Here is a 22,347-nt window from a genome sequence, read left to right as displayed (position 1 = left end):
TAAAACACTTTGCAAGAAGTGACTCAGGCAGGCTCAGACGTTGGAGTTTAGATTGTGTGTTTTAAAGTAATTTGCTAGTATTTTTAATCTGGCCGTCTGTCTATATTTTAAAGGAAATCATTTGTGTCGAAATATTTTACACTATCGTTTTTAAAGTGTTAAATAAAAGTAACTCCAATTAACTTTTTTTGGTATTCAAATCTAGCTGGAAGTTGTGATAATCATAAAACAGAAGACTACTTTTATTAAAATACGTTTTATAACATAAATTATATTACATCCAAGAAGATAATTTTTTTGTTTTAAAAGGAAACAATCGAGAATTTTTAATTTGCGCATCAATTTAATAAATATTTGCGTACATCGAAACGTGATCTTTGACATTAAACAAATGTCAAAAAAGAAAACTCAAAGGAAATGTCAGTCAAAGTAAAAGTTTTATCAAAAAAACTTGTAAATCGAGAATAAAGCTTTTAATTGAATTAAACAACAATGAATTCTAATATAAATACACGGTATGGAGGTATATGTGAGGGCTGTTTAAGTATGGATAGAAAGTTAACTGCAATAGCAGATGCGATGTATTTGAAATTTTACTCTGATCTCCTTGAAAAAGTGAGTATTTTCTGCTTATTATGAATGACATACTAAATAAAATAATATAGATAGATTCCTGTATTTTGGTCACATCAGAGAACGCTACCTTTTTTTCCTCGAATACATCGTGTTCCAATTTGTTTGAATCTCGGGATACCAGCCAGTCTTCTCTATTGTTTTTGCACGGCATCTAATCTTTGTCGAGTTTGTTTATAAAATCAATTTATTTCTCGTAATTTTGATCTATATTCCAGAATCATATAAGTGCATGTCTCTTGTGTTGGGAGTGCACAGCGAATGTTCGCAAAATGGCTACATTTCGACAGCAAGTTAAAAAAGCACATAATACACTATTTGATCATTTGGTAAGTTGTTGCTGGTCATTATTTTTTTTTCTACTTCACTGTAATCATACTAATGTTTGTATTTTTATATGTTTTATAGTTACTCAAAAACTACTTGGTTGATTTAAAAAATTCTTTCACCATTAAAAAGCTACATTATCACTTACTAACATACAATATATTTTGTTTTTCACATGGAAGTTGCTATTTATAAAATTACTAGCTTTCCCGCGACTTCGTCTGCGTGGTATTAAAAAAAAAGTATGTAGCCTATGTGTTCTTCCATACTCTACAATACCAAATTTCATCTAAATCCTTTGAGCCGTTTAGACTACAAATTCTAACGAATGTCCATACATCCATCTAAACTTTCACATTTATAATATTAGTAAGATTTATGCCACAAACAAACATTTTCCAGATGACTTCAACGGATTTAACACCCCTAACAAGATTATCAATCCATCAAATAGATCCATTAAATATCAACATTGAGAATCCATTAATGGATACAATGGATACAGAGGTTGAACCAATGACTTTTGTTAAACTTGAAAATTCACAAAATGTTGAGGATTTTCAACTAAATGCAACATTTAATAATGAAGAATATATGGATATGGTTAGTTTCTGTATTTTTTTTTATAACATAAGGTGATAAAAGTTCAAGCGGCCACCGGAAACCGCTAAAACGAACGAAGCAAACGCTTTTTTTTATTTTAAGTTTTTAAGCTAGCGCTTGACCACGATCCCACCGACTGAGAGTGAAGATTTGGTCGTAAGATGGTACGCGTTACCCTAATCAATACGTATTCACGCTGCCCATAGACATCCGCAATTACAGATGCGTTGCCCTTATTCGACAGAGGAAGAGATGCACATACAGAGGATGTTTCCCCTTCACTTCCTTTTCCCATTCTCTCCTTATAAGAAAAGGGTGGTAAAGAAGAAAGGATTTAAATTAGGCTTCCGGCACCACACTCATCAGATAAAACACGGTATTTCTTCCATTTCACGGCTGTCTTCTGTGTGGTCGTGGTATTACACCGGACGTGCTGGCCCTGCAGTGCTAAGATGTTAAAGCGGGCACTACCACAGTAGATTATAAAAAAAAAACTAAGGTAACTACGTAAAAGATATCTAATGTTCCGTGGTAATGACTAGCAATGTACTGAGCTACTGACGGCTAGAGAGCTTGTTAGCGACTGAGACTGGGAGCTGCCTCACTCCTTGCAAAGTCTTTTATAAAACTAACCCCCCACTACTACATTTGTTTCTATTTTTTTGTAACAGTATGGATAAATCGTGCAGTTTTCGCGGAACTTTATGCCTCGCACAGTAGCGGTATTTCCAAACCAATACGACTTAGGGTCCTTCAAGAAGAGAGTCTATCATTTCTTCAAAGGCCGGCAACGCATCTGTAGTTCCTCAGGTGTAGCGGATATCTATGGGTGTGGTTGACCACCTCGGTGATCTCGCCGCTCGTTTGCCCCCTTTTATTATATAAAAAAAAGCTTTTGTCATCATCATCATCATCATCACCGGCTTACTATACGTCTCCACCAAAGGGATCGGAGCCTACCCTAAGTTAGGGTGACTAGGCCATAGTCAACCACGCTGCACTGGAAGCTTTTGTAATCATCCCCTTTTCTCTTATGGAGGGTCGGCAGAGTATGTGCTGCTCCATACATCTCTATCAGCCGTCATATCTGAATACACTCCTTTCTTAAGCATATCCTCTTTCACACAATCCATCCATACTTTCTTCGGTCTTCCTCTACCTTTGTAGCCATCCACATTCAATCTTAACACTTTCTGGTTTATGTCCCCAACATTTCGTCGCATAACATGTCGTAAGAAGCTTTTGTATGACTTAAAAATTAATTTTCACATTTTTCAGACCGATTTGACAGATCCATTCATGTCAAAAGAAAACTTTAATATCACAGATGAAGAGCCATTAAAAAAGAAGAAAAAAACAACGAAAAAAGCAACAAATAACACTAAAAAGACTAAAACTAAGACAGAAAGAAAACAAACTAAAGGTAATATACTTTGCATTGTTTTTTTGTAGTAATTTTTTTCATTTGTAAATTCAATTGAACAAGATGTCTAACTAAATTAATAGAAATATTGCGTTTTATGTTTTTTATGTAATAAACTTTTATCTATACTATTATAAAGAGGGAAGATTTGTATTTTTGTATGTATTGAAATAATTCAAAAAGTACTCGGCTGATTTTAAAAATTCTTTCACCATTAGAAAGGTAATTTGTCTGAGTAACATAGACATTGACAAAGAATGTAAATAACAAATAAAAATCGTGTCTGTTATATATTTCTTACTAGCTGTTGCTCGCGACTTTGTCCGCTTGAAATTAAAAAATAGTAAACTATTATGTTACAGATAAGTTACCTTTCTAATAGTGATATTTTTATAATCTACCTAATAATTTTTGAGTTATTTCAATACTAGCTTTCTCGCGCGATTCCGTTCGCGTTGAGTTAAAAAAAGTAGCCTATGTGTTCTTGCAGACTATCCTCTACATGTATGCCAATTTCATCCAGATCCGTTCAGTAGTTTAGGCTACAAACTCTTAACAAACATCCATCTAAACTTTCGCATTTATAATATTAGTAAGATTAGTAACTTATGTTAGTAATAAAATTAGTACCGTGCTATAGAGTTGGCGCAACTCTAGATTATCTGCATAAACGTCACGTCCCTAGCTGACAGCTGTCAATGTCACTAGAAGTATGGAGAGATTGGCGCGCAACTTGAGTCTTGACGAGAAGTGTTGCTCTGAGTTAAAAGCGACAGTATCAATTCAATAAGTTGTCTAATAGTTATGTTACCGTAAATGTGGGATAACTAGGAATTGTATACTTTGTCTAGGTGTAGGGTATTGTGTAAAATGTTTCAAATATTATTAAATACACATATCCTAGAAATTGTGTGGAATTCCAAATTCGCAATAAGCAAGGTACGAAAACAATGTTTTCTATTGCCGTTCCCATTGCCTAGAAATCATTTCCGTCATATGCAAAAATTGAAAAAAACAAATCTTTCCTCTTTATTATATTACTACGACCTGTTGCCCGCGACTTCGTCTCCGTGGTATTAGAAAACATACGAACTATATAAATTACAAAAAGCTACGTATCCCGGGAACTGGACATTTCTCGGGGATGAAGCTTATCCCATGTGTACTCCAGACTTTGTTTTATATCTGTGACAAATTTCAATAAGATATTTTGAACCGTTGCAGAATGATCGAGTGAACATTAAAAAACTAAATTAATGAATCCCACGGGAACCGTAACTATTCCCGGGATAAAAAGTAGCCTATGTGTTCTTCCAGACTATGCTCTAAACCTGTGCCAAATTTCATGGAGATCCGTTCATCTAAACTTTCGCATTTGTAATATTAGTAAGAAGTAAGATATACAAATGGTAACCTATCTATTTACTGTCAGTGATTTGTCCATTCTTTCCTCCTATCTTTTTACCAGATTTAGAGGACAAAGATATGAGTCGCGGTCAAATAACGCGATATACGATGCATTCTGTAAAAACTCTGAAAAAACTCAATATGGCCGACAACGAATATATGCAACTTGTTGTTTTAACATGGGAAGAGGTTAGTAACTAACATATAGACTAGCTTTCGTCTGCGACTCCGCGTGGAATTAGGTAGCCTTTATATCCAGACTATGGTTATTTAAGCTAAATTTCATCCAGATCTGGTCAGTGGTCTTGGCTTAAAAGTCATACATTCAAACTTTCTCCGTTATGGTGTTACTAGCTTTAGCCCGCGACTTCGTGTAGAATTAAAAAAATTTAGTAGCCTATGTGTTCTTCCAGATTTCATCCAGATCTGTTCAGCAGTTTAGGCTACAAATTCTAAAATCCATCTAAACTTTTGCATTTATATTTGTAAGACTAGCTTTAGCCCGCGACTTCGTGTAGAATTAAAAAAAATTAGTAGCCTATGTGTTCTTCCAGATTTTATCCAGATCTGTTCAGCAGTTTAGGCTACAAACTCTAAAATCCATCTAAAATTTTGCATTTATATTTGTAAGACTAGCTTTCGCCCCTGACTCTGCGTGGAATTAAAAAAATTAGTAGACTTTGTTCCAGATTATACATGTATGACAATCGAGATCCGTTCAGCAGTTTAGGATACAAACTAACATACGTATATACTTTCGTATTTATAATATTAGTAAGATTAACATAAAAATACTTCATACTAATATAAATGCGAAAGTTTAGATGGATGGATGTTTGTTAGAGTTTGTAGCTTAATTGGCTGAACGGATTTCGATGAAATTTGGTATAGATGTAGAGGATAGTCTGGAAGAACACATAGGCTACTCACTTTCATTTTTTTAATTACACGCGAACGGATTCGCGGGCGAAAGCTATCGATATAAATTTCTTTCAATTTGAGTCTTTGAAAGACAAAGACTTTAATTAGGGTAAGATTTGAAGCGAAGTTCTCTTCTGTAGGTGGAAGAAGAACGTCAGAAAGCGTTAGAAAGTGACTCCTTCAAGAAGATGCTTTACCGTTGTTACGATTGCGTTCTCGGATTCAATCATAAATTTAAATTGGATAACCATATGAAAAAACATGATCCAGTAAGAAATATATTACGTTCTTTTGTAGCTTCTCATATGAAAACTTTATTTTATTCTTTAAACTAGTTTTAGCCCGCGATTCCAACAGCTTTTAACAGTGGTAGTGCCCGCTTTAACATCTTCGCACTGTAGGGCTCGCCCCCAATACCACGACCACAGAAAACAGGCGTGAAGTGGAAGCAATTCCGCCTACAGTCTGATGAGTGTGGTGTCTCAGGCCTAATTTTAGTCCCTTTCCCTTTCCATCCTTTACTTAAGAGGAAAGGATGGGCAGGAAAAGTGGATTTGACGTTAGAGATGACGCATAGGAAGGGGAAATGTCCTCTTTATGTGCGTCTCCATCAATGAAGGGTAGGCAGCGCTGCAATTGCGGATTTTTATGGGCAGCGGTCGCTTTCCATTTCGGTGGATTCAGGTGGTCGCTTGCTCGTTTGCCATCTTATATTATAAAAAAAAATAAGTAGCCTATGTGTTCTTCCAGTCTATGCTCTAAATATACGACAAATTTAATCCAGATCTGTCAACGGTAAATTTGACATTAGCAATTGAAATTGACAAATATAAACAGTAAAATAAAGTTTTTTTATAATTGAATACGGGTCAAGCCACACGGGAACAGCTAGTTAATTGCACATTTCTATAGGAATATGGTCCGGAAGTATGTGATGTTTGCAAAATTCGTTGCAAGCAAGCGTCCGCACTCGCCGCGCATAAGAAGAGACATCAAGTCAAGTGAGTATTTGTTTATACTATTATAATAAAGCGTAAACACACTTCTTTGTTGCCTAAGATGTCAGCAATTACACCATATTTTTGAATAATTCCTTATTTAATAAAAATCCCTACACTTCCGTCACTCTTTAGGCTATAAATTTTCACGTCATTAAACTTAGGGGTAAATTTTGGATAAAAACTCTAATGTGGGAAAGAGACCATAAGTTGCTGCCAACATCAAGAAAGTAAAATGGCAAAGGTTTGTCATGTCATGTCATTTTGACATTTGCTATTGATAATTTGACAAATGTAAACAATAAAATATACTTTTCATAATTTCATGCGGATGAAGCCGCGCGGAAACAGCTAGTAAATTATAAACAAAATCACGTAATTATACATATTGGTATTTCTAAGTATATAAGGTTAATTACATGCATAATTTTATTTTTAAACCTACTTTTTGATAGTTGAAAAATATACCACTAAAGTGGTTTAAGTGATCGAGGTTCTACTGTATTTTTTTTATAACATAACATGGCAAACGAGCGAGCGGCCACCTAAATCCGCCAAAATGGCGAAGCGACTGCCCATAGACATCCGCTATTTCAACGTTGCCTACCCTTATCTGACAGAGGAGACGAACATAAAGAGGATACTTCCCCTTTCTATACATCTCCACCGTCAAATCCATTTCCCCTTTCCTTATAAGAAAAGGGTGGTAAAAAAAGGGACTAAAATTAGACCTCCGGCACCACACTCATCAGACTGTACACGGAATTGCTTCCATTTGACGCCTGTCTGTGTGGTCGTGGTATTACTGGGGTGCCGGCCTGCAGTGCTATGTTAAAGCGGGCACTACCACTGTCAATTAGTCTTGGGCTTAATCGGACATCTGCAAGTGCGCACCGTACTAGTACAATTGGGAAAACGTACTAGTACACACTTTTAGTACTTCTGATTTGTGAGAACACAATACATGAATAGAATATAACGAGGGTTATATATTACTTCATATCCAATTTTAAGCAGGGTCAAACATGTGTTATTAGCGAAAATAAATTTTTGATTCTCAATATCGAAGGTCTTGGGTAGTACACGTACGATGTACTAAACAGTAATGTTACTCGGCACTGTACTAAAAGTAACGTTACCCAACGGCTTCTGTTAATCGGACATTTAGTACTTTTAGTACACTACACGATATCGGTGTTCGCCTCTTCGTTGTATGATTTGATTGAATATTTGCCAGATTAAAGCATCCACCTTCGATAATGAGAATCAAAAATGGATGCAATTATTCACAACTAAATTTATTTTTGCTAATAACATATGTTCGAACCTGTTTAAATTTGATGTGAAGTAATATATAACCCTTGTTATATTCTATTCATGTATTGTGTTCTTACAAATCTGAAGTACTAAAGGTACTAAAAGTGTGTACTATTACGTTTTCCCAATTGTACTACTACGGTGTGCACTTGCAGATGTCCGATTAAGCCCAAGACTAAATCAAATCAAACAATCGAACACCGATATTGTGTAGTGTACTAAAAGTACTAAATGTCCGATTAACAGAAGTTCGGTAACGTTACTTTTAGTACAGTGGCCAGTGACATTACTTTTTAGTACATTTACGTGTACTACCCAAGAGTACTGTGACTGAGGTACAGTGCGTGCGTGTGTCGGTGGCTGCAGATGGCGGTGCGCTTTGTGCGGCGCGCGCTGCTCCCGCGCCAGCGTGGCGGCGGACCACGTGTCGCGCGCGCACCGCGCCGCCAGCCCCACGCACCACTGCTCGCTCTGCGCACACCACTTCCCGTTAGTACACCATTCTCACATAGTTACACTCACACAATACCTTTTACTTGTATCCGTCCGCGTGCAATAGCCAATATGCATATGACGACAAATTGTACCAAACTTACCTGTAATGACTTTTTAATATAATGTGATTTAGTGGCCAAATTTAATCATTAAAGTGTCTTAAAATGTCCCCACTAAGTTCCAAAACGCACACTATTGGTCGAAGCAAGTGGCTTATCTAATATGGCGTCGCTGTGTTGACAATACACAGTTCATTTACATTAGTTCATATAGAAATACACTCTTGAAGTATTTTACTGTAAACACGATATCAAAACCTACTTTAAAATTAAAAATTAATGAATAGAATTATTAAATACCACTTATTTGTACCAGGAATCATAAAAATTAATCCATTTTTTACTTTTTGACCTTGAGAAGCTTTGTTGTTTTTTACATCGAAGTGCCATCTAAGCGTATTTTATGAATGGAATAAGACGATTGACGTCACGTGTCTCATGACAACTCCGGTCGCGTTTTAGTCGCACGAAAATGATCGTAATTTTATTTTATTATTTTTAGCTCAATGGTTGAATATTTTCGAGTTAATTTTTTTATTCTGGTTATTTTGTAACAAGTAGGATCGTTTAAAGAAAAAAAAAATACTTGCATATTCCCTATTAAAAAAAACATACATACGAATTGAGTACCTCGTTTTGGGAAGTCTGTCCAAAAGTAGCCTATGTGTTAGTTTTCTTCCTGTTAAAGGTATTTGAAAGGGAAGGCATTGGCTTAAGCACAAGTTTAGTTAACTAGCTATAGCGATATTAGTAAAAAAATATCCTCTACATCTGTACCAAATTGCATTAAAATCCATTCAGCAGTTTAGGCTACAAACATCCATCTAAACTTTCGCATTTATTATATTTGTAAAAAGTTATATTTGTTTTACCCGCGACTTCATCTGCGCAGATTTAAAAAAAAATTGATCCGTTAAGCTGTTTTGGAAATTAATAACTAACATCCATACCAATTTTCAGTAATTCCAATTAGATACCTTATCCGGAGCAAAAAAAGCTAAAAAATATGTGTAGAACCCTTTCATTAGGGTAAACGTCCTAAGTGTTGACATGTACAATACAAAATGACATTTTTAATAACAACCTTTAATTAGATGTTTTTTCAATAAAACACTATCTATAGATTATATATCTATAGTGTATTTATCAACAATTTTACCATTTTTAATATAGCACGTTAAACAAACTCCGTCTACATATGAAACAGCACTCGGAGCGTGTGAAATGCGACCAGTGCGACAAGACCTTTGTGGATCGAAGCGCTTTGAAGAACCATCTCTTGTGAGTACAGACCTTATTACACTGGTTATTTTGTTTAGTAAATTCTAAGTATAGGGCTAATCAAAGAGAGCATTATTCAAAAATATACTGAGATCGCTGATATTCTATGCCACGAACTATTGTGTTCAGTACTAGCTTTCGCGCGCGACTCCGTCCGTGTGAATTAAAAAAAAAACAAAAGTAAGTAATTTAGTGTTCTTAAAGACTACCTACGTCTATGTCAAATTTCATTGAGATCCGTTCAGCTGTTTAGTCTACAAATTCTAATAAACATCCATCCAAACTTTCGCATTTATAATGTTAGTAAGACCTTTGTGACGGTTAAAGAAAATTTAAAACCGGCCCAGTGGTTGAAATATTTCAATACATACAAAATACCATAAATACAAATCCTTCTTAATAACATTAGTACAGATTTAAGGATGTATTTTTATCTTTAATTATATAAAAAAATTGTCAAATGAAGTGTCCTGTGCTATATATTTTTGACTGTGTATATATGAGAAGTGGATATCGTTGTAGTATCCACAGCGGACAGAAGGAGTTCCGTTGTCCGCATCCGCAATGCGACAAGCGGTTCCTCTTCAAGCGCGCTATGGAGCTGCACCGCGCCACGCACGACCCGCACTCCAGCATTTACTGTCATACTGTACGTCTATTATATATATATACTAGCTGTTCACGTGTGGCTTCATCCGCAGTAAACTATGTCAAATTATTAATAGCAAATGTCAAAATGACTTGACATTATAAACCTTAGCAATCTTTCTTTCTTCATGTTGGCAGCAACTTATGGTCTCTTTCCCACATAAGGGATTTTATCCAATATATTTACCCCAAGTTTAATGGCGTAAAAATATATAGCCTAAAGTGTGACGTTAGTGTAGGGCTTTTATTAAAAAAAAGAATTATTCGAAAATATGTTGTAATTGCTGACATGTTAGGCAACAAAGAAGTGTGTGTTTACGCTTTTGTATAATAGTATAGAGATATACATATACCTGCTGTAGTCCGCGACTTCGTCCGTGTGGTATTAGAGAACATACGAACTATATGAATAACATAGAGCTACGTATCCCTCGGGAACCGGGCATTTCTCTGGGATCAAGCTTATCCCATGTGTACTCCAAACTATGATATGTGGAACCGTTGCTGAATGAATAAGACAATTCCTAATATGAATTCGAAACTAGGATTTCCAAATTACAAACTAATAACACCTGAGCCATTGATATTGTGTATATTTTTGACTAGATGTTGCACGCGACTTCGCCTGCGTGATATAAAAAAATAGTAAAAATACAGCCTATTACAGTGATACTATAGCTTTTTAATGGTGTAATAATTCTAAAATCCAGTAAATTTAAGTTAATTCAATACATACAAAAATACATATGTTTTCTGTTTATAAAATTGTATAGGTGTGAAATTGCAAAAAATGTTATTTCAGTGTGATTTAAGTTTCAAGAACGAGATGTCGTACAAACAGCATATGCTGTACAGCCTCAAGCATGTAGATCCTGCGAGACTTAAGTGAGTATTCTTTCTACTTCTTGACTTTCACAAAACTTCAATTTAAAAACTAACTCTTCACGTAATCTTTGATAGATTTTTAAAATCGCATGTCAATATAATACTAGCTGTTGCTTGCGACTTTGTCCGCTTGAAATCAATAAAATATATAGCCTATGTCACTCACAGATTAATTACCTTTCTAACGATGTAAGAATTGTCAAAATCCGCCCAGTAGTTTTGAAGTTATTTCAATACATACAAAAATCCAAATCTTTCTTATAATATTAGTATAGATTTAAATATTATATTTTGTAGACACACACGAGACTGCATTAAATTTAACAATAGTATCTTTCAGAGAAAGTACCGGTGAAATAATTTTGTTACTATGTCTTCTGTGTGCTAAGTTTGTATTAGGTAAAAGGTATAGTATGGTACAGGTACGCGTGTGGACAGTGCGACAAGAAGTTCGTGAAGCGCAAGCGGCTGGAGGAGCACCACGTGGCGGTGCATCTCAAAACAACGCCTGTCAAATGTACCGAAAGTGGATGTAACTTTGTATGTATTCATTTCATCATCATCATTCCCATCACCATCAGCCTACTCTCTGGACGTAGGCTTTCCCTAATACCACAATTCAATCCGCCTTCCACATACAAATAACATTCAAGAGAAATGGGAAATATCACTAACTTGTTTTACTAGCTATTGTCTGTGATTTCGCGTTTAAAAAAAAAATGTTGGTTTATGTCCTCTTCCAGACTATGTTCTACATCTTTGTCAAATTTCATCAAGATCTATGGAGCCCTTCTGGAGATAAGTAGTAACAAACATCTATCTATCTACAAATTCTCATTTATCATATTAGTAAAAGTGAGATACTTGTTATTTATTGTCTACTAGGTTCCGCCCACGACTATCCTCGTGGAATGAATTAAAAAAAGTAGCCCATGTATCTACATGTATGATAATCATCGAGATCCCAGCAGTTTAGGATACAAACTAACAAACATGTCTAAACTTTCGCATTTATAATATTCGTAAGATTAAGTGCCTGTCCCACCACTAGCAGATAGAGACTCAGTTAGCTTAAAAAAGACGTCACTGTCATTAGGTAACAAAATCCGATATTACCATCACATTTTATTATTTTACAATAGGGTGGGACAGGCCCAAAATTAATAAAATTCTTCCTCTATAAATAGTACGGTAAAAATGTATGTATCAGGCGTGCTCGTCGCGCCCCGTACTGCGCACGCACAAGCGCATGGTGCACCGCGACGTGCGCGCGCGCCGCGACCACGTCTGCCATCTCTGCGGGAAGGCGTACACGGTCAGACACACACTACACACATTGACACTGGGCAATAATTGGTGCATTTACCTTACTCTTAGCATGCACATTACCTCCAGTCAATAATTGGTGCATTTACCTTACTCTTAGCATGCACATTACCTCCAGTCAATAATTGGTGCATTTACCTTACTTTTTGCACACACACATCACCTCTAATCAATAATTAGTACATTTACCTTCCTTCTAGATAAAGTCAACTAACTATACCATAATTGTCATACATTATATTTACATAATAAATTATATCTTGTAATTATAAGTACCAATCTTAATTTTTATTTCTTTACTAAATCGCAATAAATGTTTTATTATTTTCCTGCGTTTCCGTTTCCGTTAACCTCCGCTTCTGTAGAGGTGCTGCCCTTCCCCTTCGCATCCGCTTCCGTTAAAATAGCCTCTGTTACAAACCTTTTTTTTCGAACGGGAATGCGTTCCGCATACTCCATGCCTCTGGGCAGACACGAGAGTTATGTGGGACTCTCCCCCCATAGTGGGGGGCATACCTCACTAAATCCCTTCGTTCCCTCTTGGCCACGGGATCGCTTGCGCTTGCCACCGCGCCGCCCCACTGCTCTGTTACAACCCTAACCTACATGTATGACTATCTTTTTTTTTATAACAAGGTGGCAAACCAGCAAGCGGCCACCTGAATCCGCCGAAATGGCGAAGCGACCGCTGCCCATAGACATCCGCAATTGCAGATGCGTTGCCTACTCTTATCTGACGGAGGAGTAGACGCACATAAAAAGAACATTTCCCCTTCCTGTGCATCTCCTCCACTGTCAAATACACTTCCCCTTCCGTGGTAAAGAGAAATGGACTTAAATGAAGCCTCCGACACCACACTCATCAGACGAAACACGGAATTGCTTCCATTTCACGCCTGTTTTTTTGTGTGGTCGTAGTATTACACGGGGCGAGCTGGCCCTGCAGGGCAAAGATTGTAAAGCGGGCACTGCCACTGCTAAATCTATATCTTTATCTATTCAACTAAACTTTGGCATATATTAGTAATTTAGTGTATTTTGTGTGGCAGAGTAAGTCAGCGCTGGCGGGGCACCTGCGCGCGCACAGCGGGGAGCGGCCGCTGCGCTGCGCGCGCTGCCCCGCCGCCTTCGGCTACCCCGCCGCGCTGCACAACCACGCGCGCCGCCACCACCCCGCACCAGCACCTGCACACGCGGTACACATACACACACACACACCATAACTGGGGGGGGCATTGGGGCAATGCCCTACCTAAGATAACAAAAACAAAATATTCTCAAAAAAACAGTACACTATAAAGTAACGAAATAATTCCTTCAAAATATTAAACCTCCCTTATTGTAAGTGTTATGTCTATATTGTACAATTATTATTACTTTGATGTCGGTGTCAGCCAAGGTATGCAGTGATATGTCTACGTGAGGCTTTCTGCATTTTTACTATAACAATTAACAATTGAAAGTATAGCAACGTTATGATTAAGGTTACGGTTATGGTCAATAAGTGGTGCATTTACCTTACATTCTTTCGTACGCACTTTATGACCATGCTTTTTAAAATCTCTACGAAATACTTTCAGAGAATTCCGTGGGGACAAAGGTACATAGAGACGGTTTAAAAAGTTGTATTTAATGTGTTTGGATTCCAGTAATAAATGTGTTTATTACAGGCTGGAAGGAGTAAAACGAATGAAGTATCGCAAACGGTGACCACAGCGACACTAGCGCCACTCGCCACAGAGAATACTGACACGAGTGCAATGTGGCCACTCACGACTGATGATATCCCTCAGCAAGCAAACGAAACGTTAACAAGTTAATTTGTATTCAATTTAATTAAAACCATAAAATTTTAATACTGCAATGTTGTTTTTTTAAATGTAAGAGGTCAAACGGATTTTTTTTTATCACGTCTATAATTATAATTATTCTTTCGTACGAGGAGATACAATTAAGCGAGAAGCAAAATTTGTACACAGTAAAATAGACTTTTTTTATTATTGACAAAGATACAAGTAATTAATGAGTAACATTATAAAACAATTTTATCTTAAATAAAAAATCACTTCGAAAAGATGAATATTCCTATACTTTTATTTGTTTCTAAATAAAAAAAAAACAAAAGTCAAACTGTCAAAACAATTGACATTGACATTTCTCAAAAATAGTAAACAATGAAAATATAACCTGTAATAAAAAATGAGACTAATCAATTTATTAAAAACTTTGAAAATAAGTTACACACAAACGATACGCACTTATACGGATTATACTCCAAAAGCGTTGCGTAGTTTGAAGCCAAAATCCAACAGGCAGTATGTACAATATTACGTGGACTCGTGCAGAGTCCGAGCAGTCGGAGGGAATGGTGGCGATGGTTGTATATCTTTCTTAAGTGCCTGGTGCAAGGAGCACGCGGGACCTGACGGCGGAGACGGCGGTCATGGCGGACATGTTATATTTCAGGTACGAAAATACACAAACAAGAATTGATGGACGGATCGATCGAAGTGTGTTTTATGTTGCATAGGATACTTAAAAATAGTGAATTCGGCTGAATTAACATAAACTAATCTTTCTTAATCAGGAAAATCAAAACCTTATGTAGAATTTCTCCTTTAAAAGGTCCTTATTATAATATAATATGTCTATTTCCAGGCATCACACACAGTAAAGAGTTTAAACCACTGCAGATCTGTGGTGCAAGCTAAACATGGTGGTCGTGGAGACAATAAGGACTGTACAGGGAAGAACGCACAACATGTAGTCATACCAGTACCCTTAGGTAAGTATGTTTATATAAGACTAGCTTTGGCCCGCGGCTCCGTTCGAGTGGAGTTAAAAAAAAACAAAAGTGAATAGCCTATTCATCTTCCAGACTATCCTCTACATCTATACCAAATTTCATCGAGATCCCTACAGCCATTTAGGCTACAAACTTTAACAAACATCCATTCATCTAGACTTTTACATTTATAATATTATTATGGCTAGCTTCCTGCAACTCTATCCACATGTGATTAAAAAAACAAGATGACTGTGTGATTACAGACTTTACTTCTATGATAAACCGAAATCCAAACATCGATCTGTGGGACATTGGTATGAATGTCACCAATGTTTAAGTGTAAATAAAGGGCACTTGATTTCTTGTTGAGCATATTTCTCATATTATAGAAAGGTACAATATACAGTCTCTAATAATTATCAACAGAGAGAAACCATGCCGTCAATAATTGTCAATGCTTATATTAAGATTCAAACTGTAACTGCCAATAGTGCTAGGATAGAAATCAGTGCGAAATTGTCGCCACAGAACCATATAAATTTTTGCATTTATAATATTAGTAAGATAGAAAACGTTAAACTTATGGAAAAATATTCAATTATAACTAACCTTAATTTTTTTTTTTCTCTACTTTTGTTTTTTAAGATTTTAAGTTCAATTTTTTTTTCCCTAATTTAGACTAGTTAATATGGTATGCATAAATCTTAATCGTTAGCTGTGACCTTTTAACCTATGTGCTGTCATTATGTATACAATTTATATTCTATTTTCTCTTATCTTTGGTAACATACTTATGTAATTACGAATTGTTCTTTCACATAATTATCTCAAATGTATGTAAATTGATATTTCTGCCCGTCCACCGCTGCTAATGACGTGTGGATGATCCCAAGGGTTCTCGCGGAAGATCAGCTCCGGGTGCTTCGATCAGAAGCATCCAGCATTTATTGCTGAGCGAGGACCCAATCCGGTCAGCACTGCATACACATTTCAATTGTTTTGTTTGTCCTGTTAATTACGTGTTTATTATTATTTTATTTTTTTTTATTACTTTGTTGTGTGTGTGTGTTTTTTTTTCTCTTATTCCAAATTGTGTTGTAGTGGTGATAAGATTAAATGTTATTTTATTTTATTTTTTTTTATTTTATATGTATGAGGTAGTCTCCGATCTCAAGTGCTGATGAGATTTGTTTCCATCCAGGTACTATAGTAAAAGACCCTCAAGGTCGTGTGCTTGGTGACCTGGAGTTGGAGGGGACGATGTTTGTGGCTGCGCGCGGCGGCGCGGGGGGCAGGGGGAACAAGTTCTTCCTTACTTCTACACAACAAGTAACTTACCAGTAACAGCTAAGAATATAATGCTTGTAACTTAGAAGGGTAGGCAGACTTGTGTTTCCCGTTGGATAAGTTCAACAATTAATGGCTGCTTTTCTGTTGAGTCGATTGCTGGTTGATTGTTTTTTTTTTATAATACAAGGTGGCAAACTCGCAAGCGGCCACCTGAATCCACCGAAATGGAAAGCGACCGCTGCCCATAAACATCCGCAATTGCAGATGCGTTGCCTACCCTTCATTGACGGAGGAGACGCACATAAAGAGGACATTTCCTCTTCCTATGTATCTCCTCAATTGTCAAATCCACTTTTCCTTCCCATCCTTTCCTCTTAAGAAAAAGATGGAAAGGGAAAGGGACTAAAATTAGGCCTCCGGCACACTCATCAGACTGTACACAGAATTGCTTCCATTTGACGCCTGTCTGTGTGGTCGTGGTATTGGGGGCGAGCCCTGCAGTGCTAACATGTTAAAGCGGGCACTACCACTGTTAAATTGATTGTTGATGGAATTCTAATTGGGTAAATAAATTTGTGTGTTTATCAACGGGAAACACCCACAGAGACCAAGTACTTTCATTTATCGCTGTTTTGACACTTTGTTCACAAATATTCACACATAAAAAGTTCATTGTTATTCTGATGGGCTTATAGTATTTTAAGTAAGAATTCAATTGGAATGTACAGTTGCGGAAATACGCAGTGTATCATTTATAAAAAATTGTCTGTGTCTTAGCAAGTAGAAATAACCGCCTCTTTCCTCTTTCTTCGAAGTAAACGATGTTAAAAAGTAATTACCCGTGTACCACGAAACAATCTTTTTAAAACCTACATCCAAATTATTTCCGCGTCTCAATGCGTATGCTCTTTGTACCACCGACATTTTCCCCAATAGTACTTACTAGATATTCTAATGCGGCTTCATTAACAAATTATAACAAAAATAACCGGGCTTCTTTGATGTTGTCAGCTTGTAGATTTTATCCCTTTCCCGCATGACGGTTTTATCCCAATTATTTACTTCCTAACTTTTACAGCGTGAAAGTATGTAACCTTAAGCGTGACGTAAGTATCGGGCTTTTTTATTATATTTATTATTATAGAATTATTCCCTTTTCACCCGTTTCTTAAGAGGAAAGGATGGAAAGGAAAAGAGGATTTGACGGTGGAGATGCATAGGAAGGGGAAATGTCCTCTTTATGTGCGTCTCCTCCGTCAATGTAGGGTAGGCAGCGCTGCAATTGCGGATGTTTATGGGCAGCGGTCGCTTTACATTTCAGTGGATTCAGGCCGCTTGCGAGTTTGCTACCTTATATTATAAAAACAAATAAAAACTGGTAGGCGCCGGATATCGCGGAGCTGGGCGCGGCGGGGGAGACGTGCGTGTACTCGCTGGAGGTGCGCTCCATGGCCCACGTGGGGCTCGTGGGCTTCCCCAACGCCGGCAAGAGCACGCTGCTGCGAGCCGTCAGCAGGGCGCGCCCCGCCGTCGCGCCCTACCCCTTCACTACCAAACAACCGCATATTGGTGGGTTTTCTTGAATTTTAACGACAAAAACTATTTAACTACGTCGTAGTCTTAGACTCCAAAAATCAAACAAAAATGGGACCCACCTGCAAGCATTACCTTTCGGATAAAAAAAGAATTATCAAAATCGGTCCACTAGCGGTGGAGTTATGCCGTAACACATATAAAAAAATAAAAAAAAACATATAGACGAATTGAGTACCTCCTTCTTTTGGGAAAAATGATTAATAATCCCGCTATTCGATTGTCGTGAACCATATCCTAGCAAAAACCTACAGCTTAGTTGGAATAGTTAAAGGAAATATTAGTAAACAAGCTGTTCCCACGCGACTTCATCCGCATACAATTATAAAAAAATCATTTTATTGTTCACATTTGTCAAATTATCAATAGCAAAATGACATGACATGACAAACCTTGCTTCCTTGATGTTGGCAGCAACTTAAAGTCTCTTTCCCATATTAGGGTTTTTATCTAAAATATTTACTTCTAAGTTTAATAGCGTGAAAATATATAGCTTAAAGCGTGACGTAAGTGTAGGGCTTTTTATTAAAAGAAGAATTATTCAAAAACATGTTGTAATTGCTAACATCTTAGGCAACAAAGAAGTGTGTTTACGTTTTATAATAGTATAGAAGTATAGATTACCAAAAATCTAATAATATTTTTTGACGAAAAGAAATCATAGTTGCCATTTTTTACAGTGTTAGAAATATTTTTTTTTCTATATTTCACGTGTCCAGGTATGGTTTTATATGACGACTACGAGCAAGTGGCTATCGCAGACTTGCCCGGCCTCATTCCCGGATCACATAAGAACTATGGATTAGGTAAGTACCTTATATACTTTTAAACGACAGAGGATAATGTTTTTCTATGAAAAGTTTGTTTTTATGTATGTTTGTACTAGCTTTCGCCCGCGACACCGTTCTTCCAGACTATCCTCTACGTAATACCAAATTTCATCGAAATCCGTTCAGTAGTTTAGACTACACTCTAACAAACATCCATCTAAACTTTCACATTTATAATATTAGTATGATTTAAATTCCCCTTATGACTGTATATAGCACTAGCTGTTCTTGTGCGGCTTCATCCGCATGAAATCATCAAAATTTTGTTTTATTGTATACATTTGTGAAATAATCAATAGTAAATGTCAAAATGACATGACATTACAGACCTTGACAATCTTGCTTCCTTGATGTTGGCATCAACTTATGGTCTCTTTCCCACATTAGGGTTTTTATCCAAAATATTTACCCCCTAAGTTTAATGGCGTTAAAATGTATAGCCTAAAGCGTTATTAAAAGTAGAATTATTTAAAGATTGGCTGTAATTGCTGACATCTTAGGCAACAAAGAAGTGTGTTTACGCTTTATTATAGTATAGATAAATTACCTTTCGGACGGTGAAAGAATTTTTAAAATGGGCCCAGTAGTTTTTGTGTTATTTCAATACATATAAAAATACAAAAACCAAATCATTTCTTTTTATAAAATTATAGATAAACTACTAATATTAACAAATCCTTCTATGTTATGATTAACAATTTTTTGTTATATGATAAGGTACTTAAGCGACACCGCGAAATCGCCAAAATAGCGAAGCCATTGCCTGCAACCGCATTAGCTTGCGTTGTCTTTATCAAAGACGTCCCATCCCCAAATTCACTTCCCTTACTTTTATTGTACAATCGCGGAAATCCGCGGTGTTTTACTTACAAATATTGCCTTGTTCATTACAAAGAATACTTCGACTCTTACAAATAACTAATAAGAAAAATCAAACAAAAAAATTAGACCCACCTGCAAGCATTACCTTTCGGATAAAAAAAGAATTATCAAAATCGGCGCACTAGCGGCGGAGTTATGCCGTAACACACATAAAAAAAATAAAAAAAAAGCATACAGACGAATTGAGTACCTCCTTCTTTTGGGAAGTCGGTCAAAATAATAAGAAATAACTTTTGTTCCGCGTCGTATTAAAAAATTTAAACAATTGTAGTTATTAAGGATCACCGACAAATTCCCTGATTGTACATAAAGGAGAAAGGATTGAAATAAAGCTTTTTTTAAAATTTTCTCCTCAGGTATCCAATTCCTTCAACATTTAGAGAGATGTCGAGGTCTGATTTACTTATTAGATGGGGCATCGGATGCTCTTCAGCAGCTCCTGACCCTGCAGCATGAGGTCCGGCAGTACAGCGCCGAGCTGGCCTCCAGGCCCAGTCTGCTCGTCCTCAACAAGATGGACTTGGAGTCAGGACAGAAGATGTACAAAGACTTGAAGAGAAGGCCCGAGAAATTGTTAGGAATTTCAGCAAAAACTGGACAAAATGTTAATGAGTTATTAAAATCTATTAGAAATATGTATGATAATAATATGTAGATTGTTAAATAAATAAATAAATAAGTAAAATGAGTTTTATTTTCCTAGTCTTACTGGTGTCAAAAACTAGCTGTTACTTATGACCTCTGTCACCTGAAATCTTACGAATATTATAAATGCGAAAGTTTAGATGGATGTTTGTAACTTAAACGTCTGAACGGATCTCCATGAAATTTGGCACAGGTTTAGAACATAGTCTGGAAGCACACATAGGCTACTTTTTATCCCGGGAATAGTTACGGTTCCCGTGGGATACATTAATTTAGTTTTTTAATGTTTACTCGATCATTCTGCAACGGTTCAACATATCTTATTTTAATTTGTCACAGATATAAAACAAAGTGTGGAGTACACATGGGATAAGCTTCATCCTCAAGAAAAGTCCGGTTCCCGGGATACGTAGCTTTTTGTAATTTATATAGTTCGTATGTTTTCTAATACCACGCGGACGAAGTCGCGGGCAACAGCTCGTTAAAAATAAAGCCTACGTTACTCACTGATGACGTAGCTTTATAAGTGTAGAAGTTTTGATTTCGCTCCAGTAGTTTTTGAGTTATTTCACTACATATAAAATGCAAAAATACAAATCTTTCCTCTTTATAGATAAATCACGAGTTTTGCCTTTTTTATGAAAATTTCAATTTTTTTAACAGAGCGCTGGAAGTGGAAGTGCCTCAAAAGACAGAAGTAAAAAAGTGAAAATTTCAATTAGCTGTCGTTTGTAAACAACTAGATATAATTAAAATGTATTTTGACTATATAACGAATTCCGGTATATCTATTGATGTTTAAAATTTCTTTTTATCTTTATCAATAACGAAGTTACAGAGGTGTCAAAATTACCCGGAAGCACATTTCAATTAAATAAAAAAAACTTTACATTTCACTACATTAGTTATTATCGATATGTATACCTTTTTAACCTTTAAATGCACGATTTTTCTTTTTAAATACCGTAAATTGAACATAGATAAGGAAAAAAAAAGGTAAACAAAGTCTATTGGATAAGGTAAAAAAACATGTTTAAGCGATTTTAATATAAAATTGTCAATTGACTTTGAATTTCAGAAATTATGGCGGGGCAATAAAGAGGAGAGAGTTATATTTTTATATGTATTGGAATAACTCAAAAACTACTGGGCTTATTTAGAAAATTATTTTATCAGTGAGTGACATAGGCTGTTTTTTTATTATTTTTTTAAATTCACGCGGGCGAAGTTCGAGCAATGTTCTTTATAAAAACGATAGGTTTGAAGGTTCATATAAATAAAAAAAATCGTGTAAAAAGAATTATTTTTATTTTTCTTATCAAATACATTCAGATCAATAATTGACGTTATAACTATCAGTCTATTTTAATACTTTCTCTGGAATTAAAAAATACAAAACAAGCATTTTTTATTGTTTTACTCGAAACGGTGTCATAAATGTGTGGTGTCATTCACGTTGGCATCACTTGCGGTGGCAAAATGTGTGGCATCTCGTTCTTTTTACCTCTCTTACTCTTCTTCGGCTGTACTTTCATCTGGAAAGAAATTTTCAATTTTTTAAATCGTAAGAGGAAATAATTTAGTGAATGATCAATAATTGAGAAATTTTTCTCTTCTTTTTCGCTTTGCTATTTTGGCAAATTCATAAAAATAATTGATTAAGTGAATGATCATGAGGATGTGATTGAATGAGTGTATGGTCATAGGACATAATGATGGAGTGAATCATTAGATAAATGAATGATTGAGTAAACCATCATAAGAGTGAGTGAAGAGTGCGTGAATGATCTGGTCAGGGAAAGAAATTAGAGAATGATCATAAGAAGGAATGATTGAGTAAGTGAATGATCGTAAAAGGGACTTTTGAATGGATGAGTGAACGGGTGAAGGAATGACTAATAAAATAATCTAGATAACAGATAATTCTAGCGAATTATCGTTAAGAATCGAACATTGTACTGTAAAAGGGAATGATCTAATGATTAACACTGAGTGA

General features: G+C 36.1%; 2 protein-coding genes across 2 annotated transcripts; both read left to right on the top strand.

The window, feature by feature from the left end:
* The first annotated feature begins 407 nt into the window (after positions 1 to 407).
* LOC106111199 (zinc finger protein 675-like) lies at positions 408 to 14,184 on the top strand. Its single transcript, XM_013293252.1, has 15 exons — positions 408 to 615; positions 852 to 962; positions 1,363 to 1,563; positions 2,842 to 2,986; positions 4,455 to 4,582; positions 5,455 to 5,583; positions 6,227 to 6,315; positions 7,996 to 8,118; positions 9,357 to 9,464; positions 9,987 to 10,113; positions 10,915 to 10,997; positions 11,420 to 11,537; positions 12,208 to 12,312; positions 13,373 to 13,519; positions 13,994 to 14,184. The coding sequence occupies exons 1-15, from the start codon at positions 493 to 495 to the stop codon at positions 14,141 to 14,143; spliced, it is 1,887 nt and encodes a 628-aa protein (XP_013148706.1). The 5' UTR covers positions 408 to 492; the 3' UTR covers positions 14,144 to 14,184.
* A 302-nt stretch (positions 14,185 to 14,486) lies between these two features.
* On the top strand, positions 14,487 to 20,391 carry LOC106099392 (mitochondrial ribosome-associated GTPase 2). Its single transcript, XM_013277966.1, has 6 exons — positions 14,487 to 14,789; positions 14,982 to 15,108; positions 16,313 to 16,440; positions 17,784 to 17,970; positions 18,714 to 18,800; positions 20,063 to 20,391. Exons 1-6 carry the CDS (start codon positions 14,523 to 14,525, stop codon positions 20,359 to 20,361), a joined length of 1,095 nt encoding a protein of 364 aa, XP_013133420.1. The 5' UTR covers positions 14,487 to 14,522; the 3' UTR covers positions 20,362 to 20,391.
* Positions 20,392 to 22,347: the final 1,956 nt, after the last annotated feature.

Source organism: Papilio polytes, unplaced genomic scaffold (assembly GCF_000836215.1).
Source record: "Papilio polytes unplaced genomic scaffold, Ppol_1.0 DF824493.1, whole genome shotgun sequence".
NCBI classification, from domain to species: domain Eukaryota; kingdom Metazoa; phylum Arthropoda; class Insecta; order Lepidoptera; family Papilionidae; genus Papilio; species Papilio polytes.
Note: the sequence above shows the minus strand (reverse complement) of the source record. Positions and strands in the feature narration are given on the sequence as shown.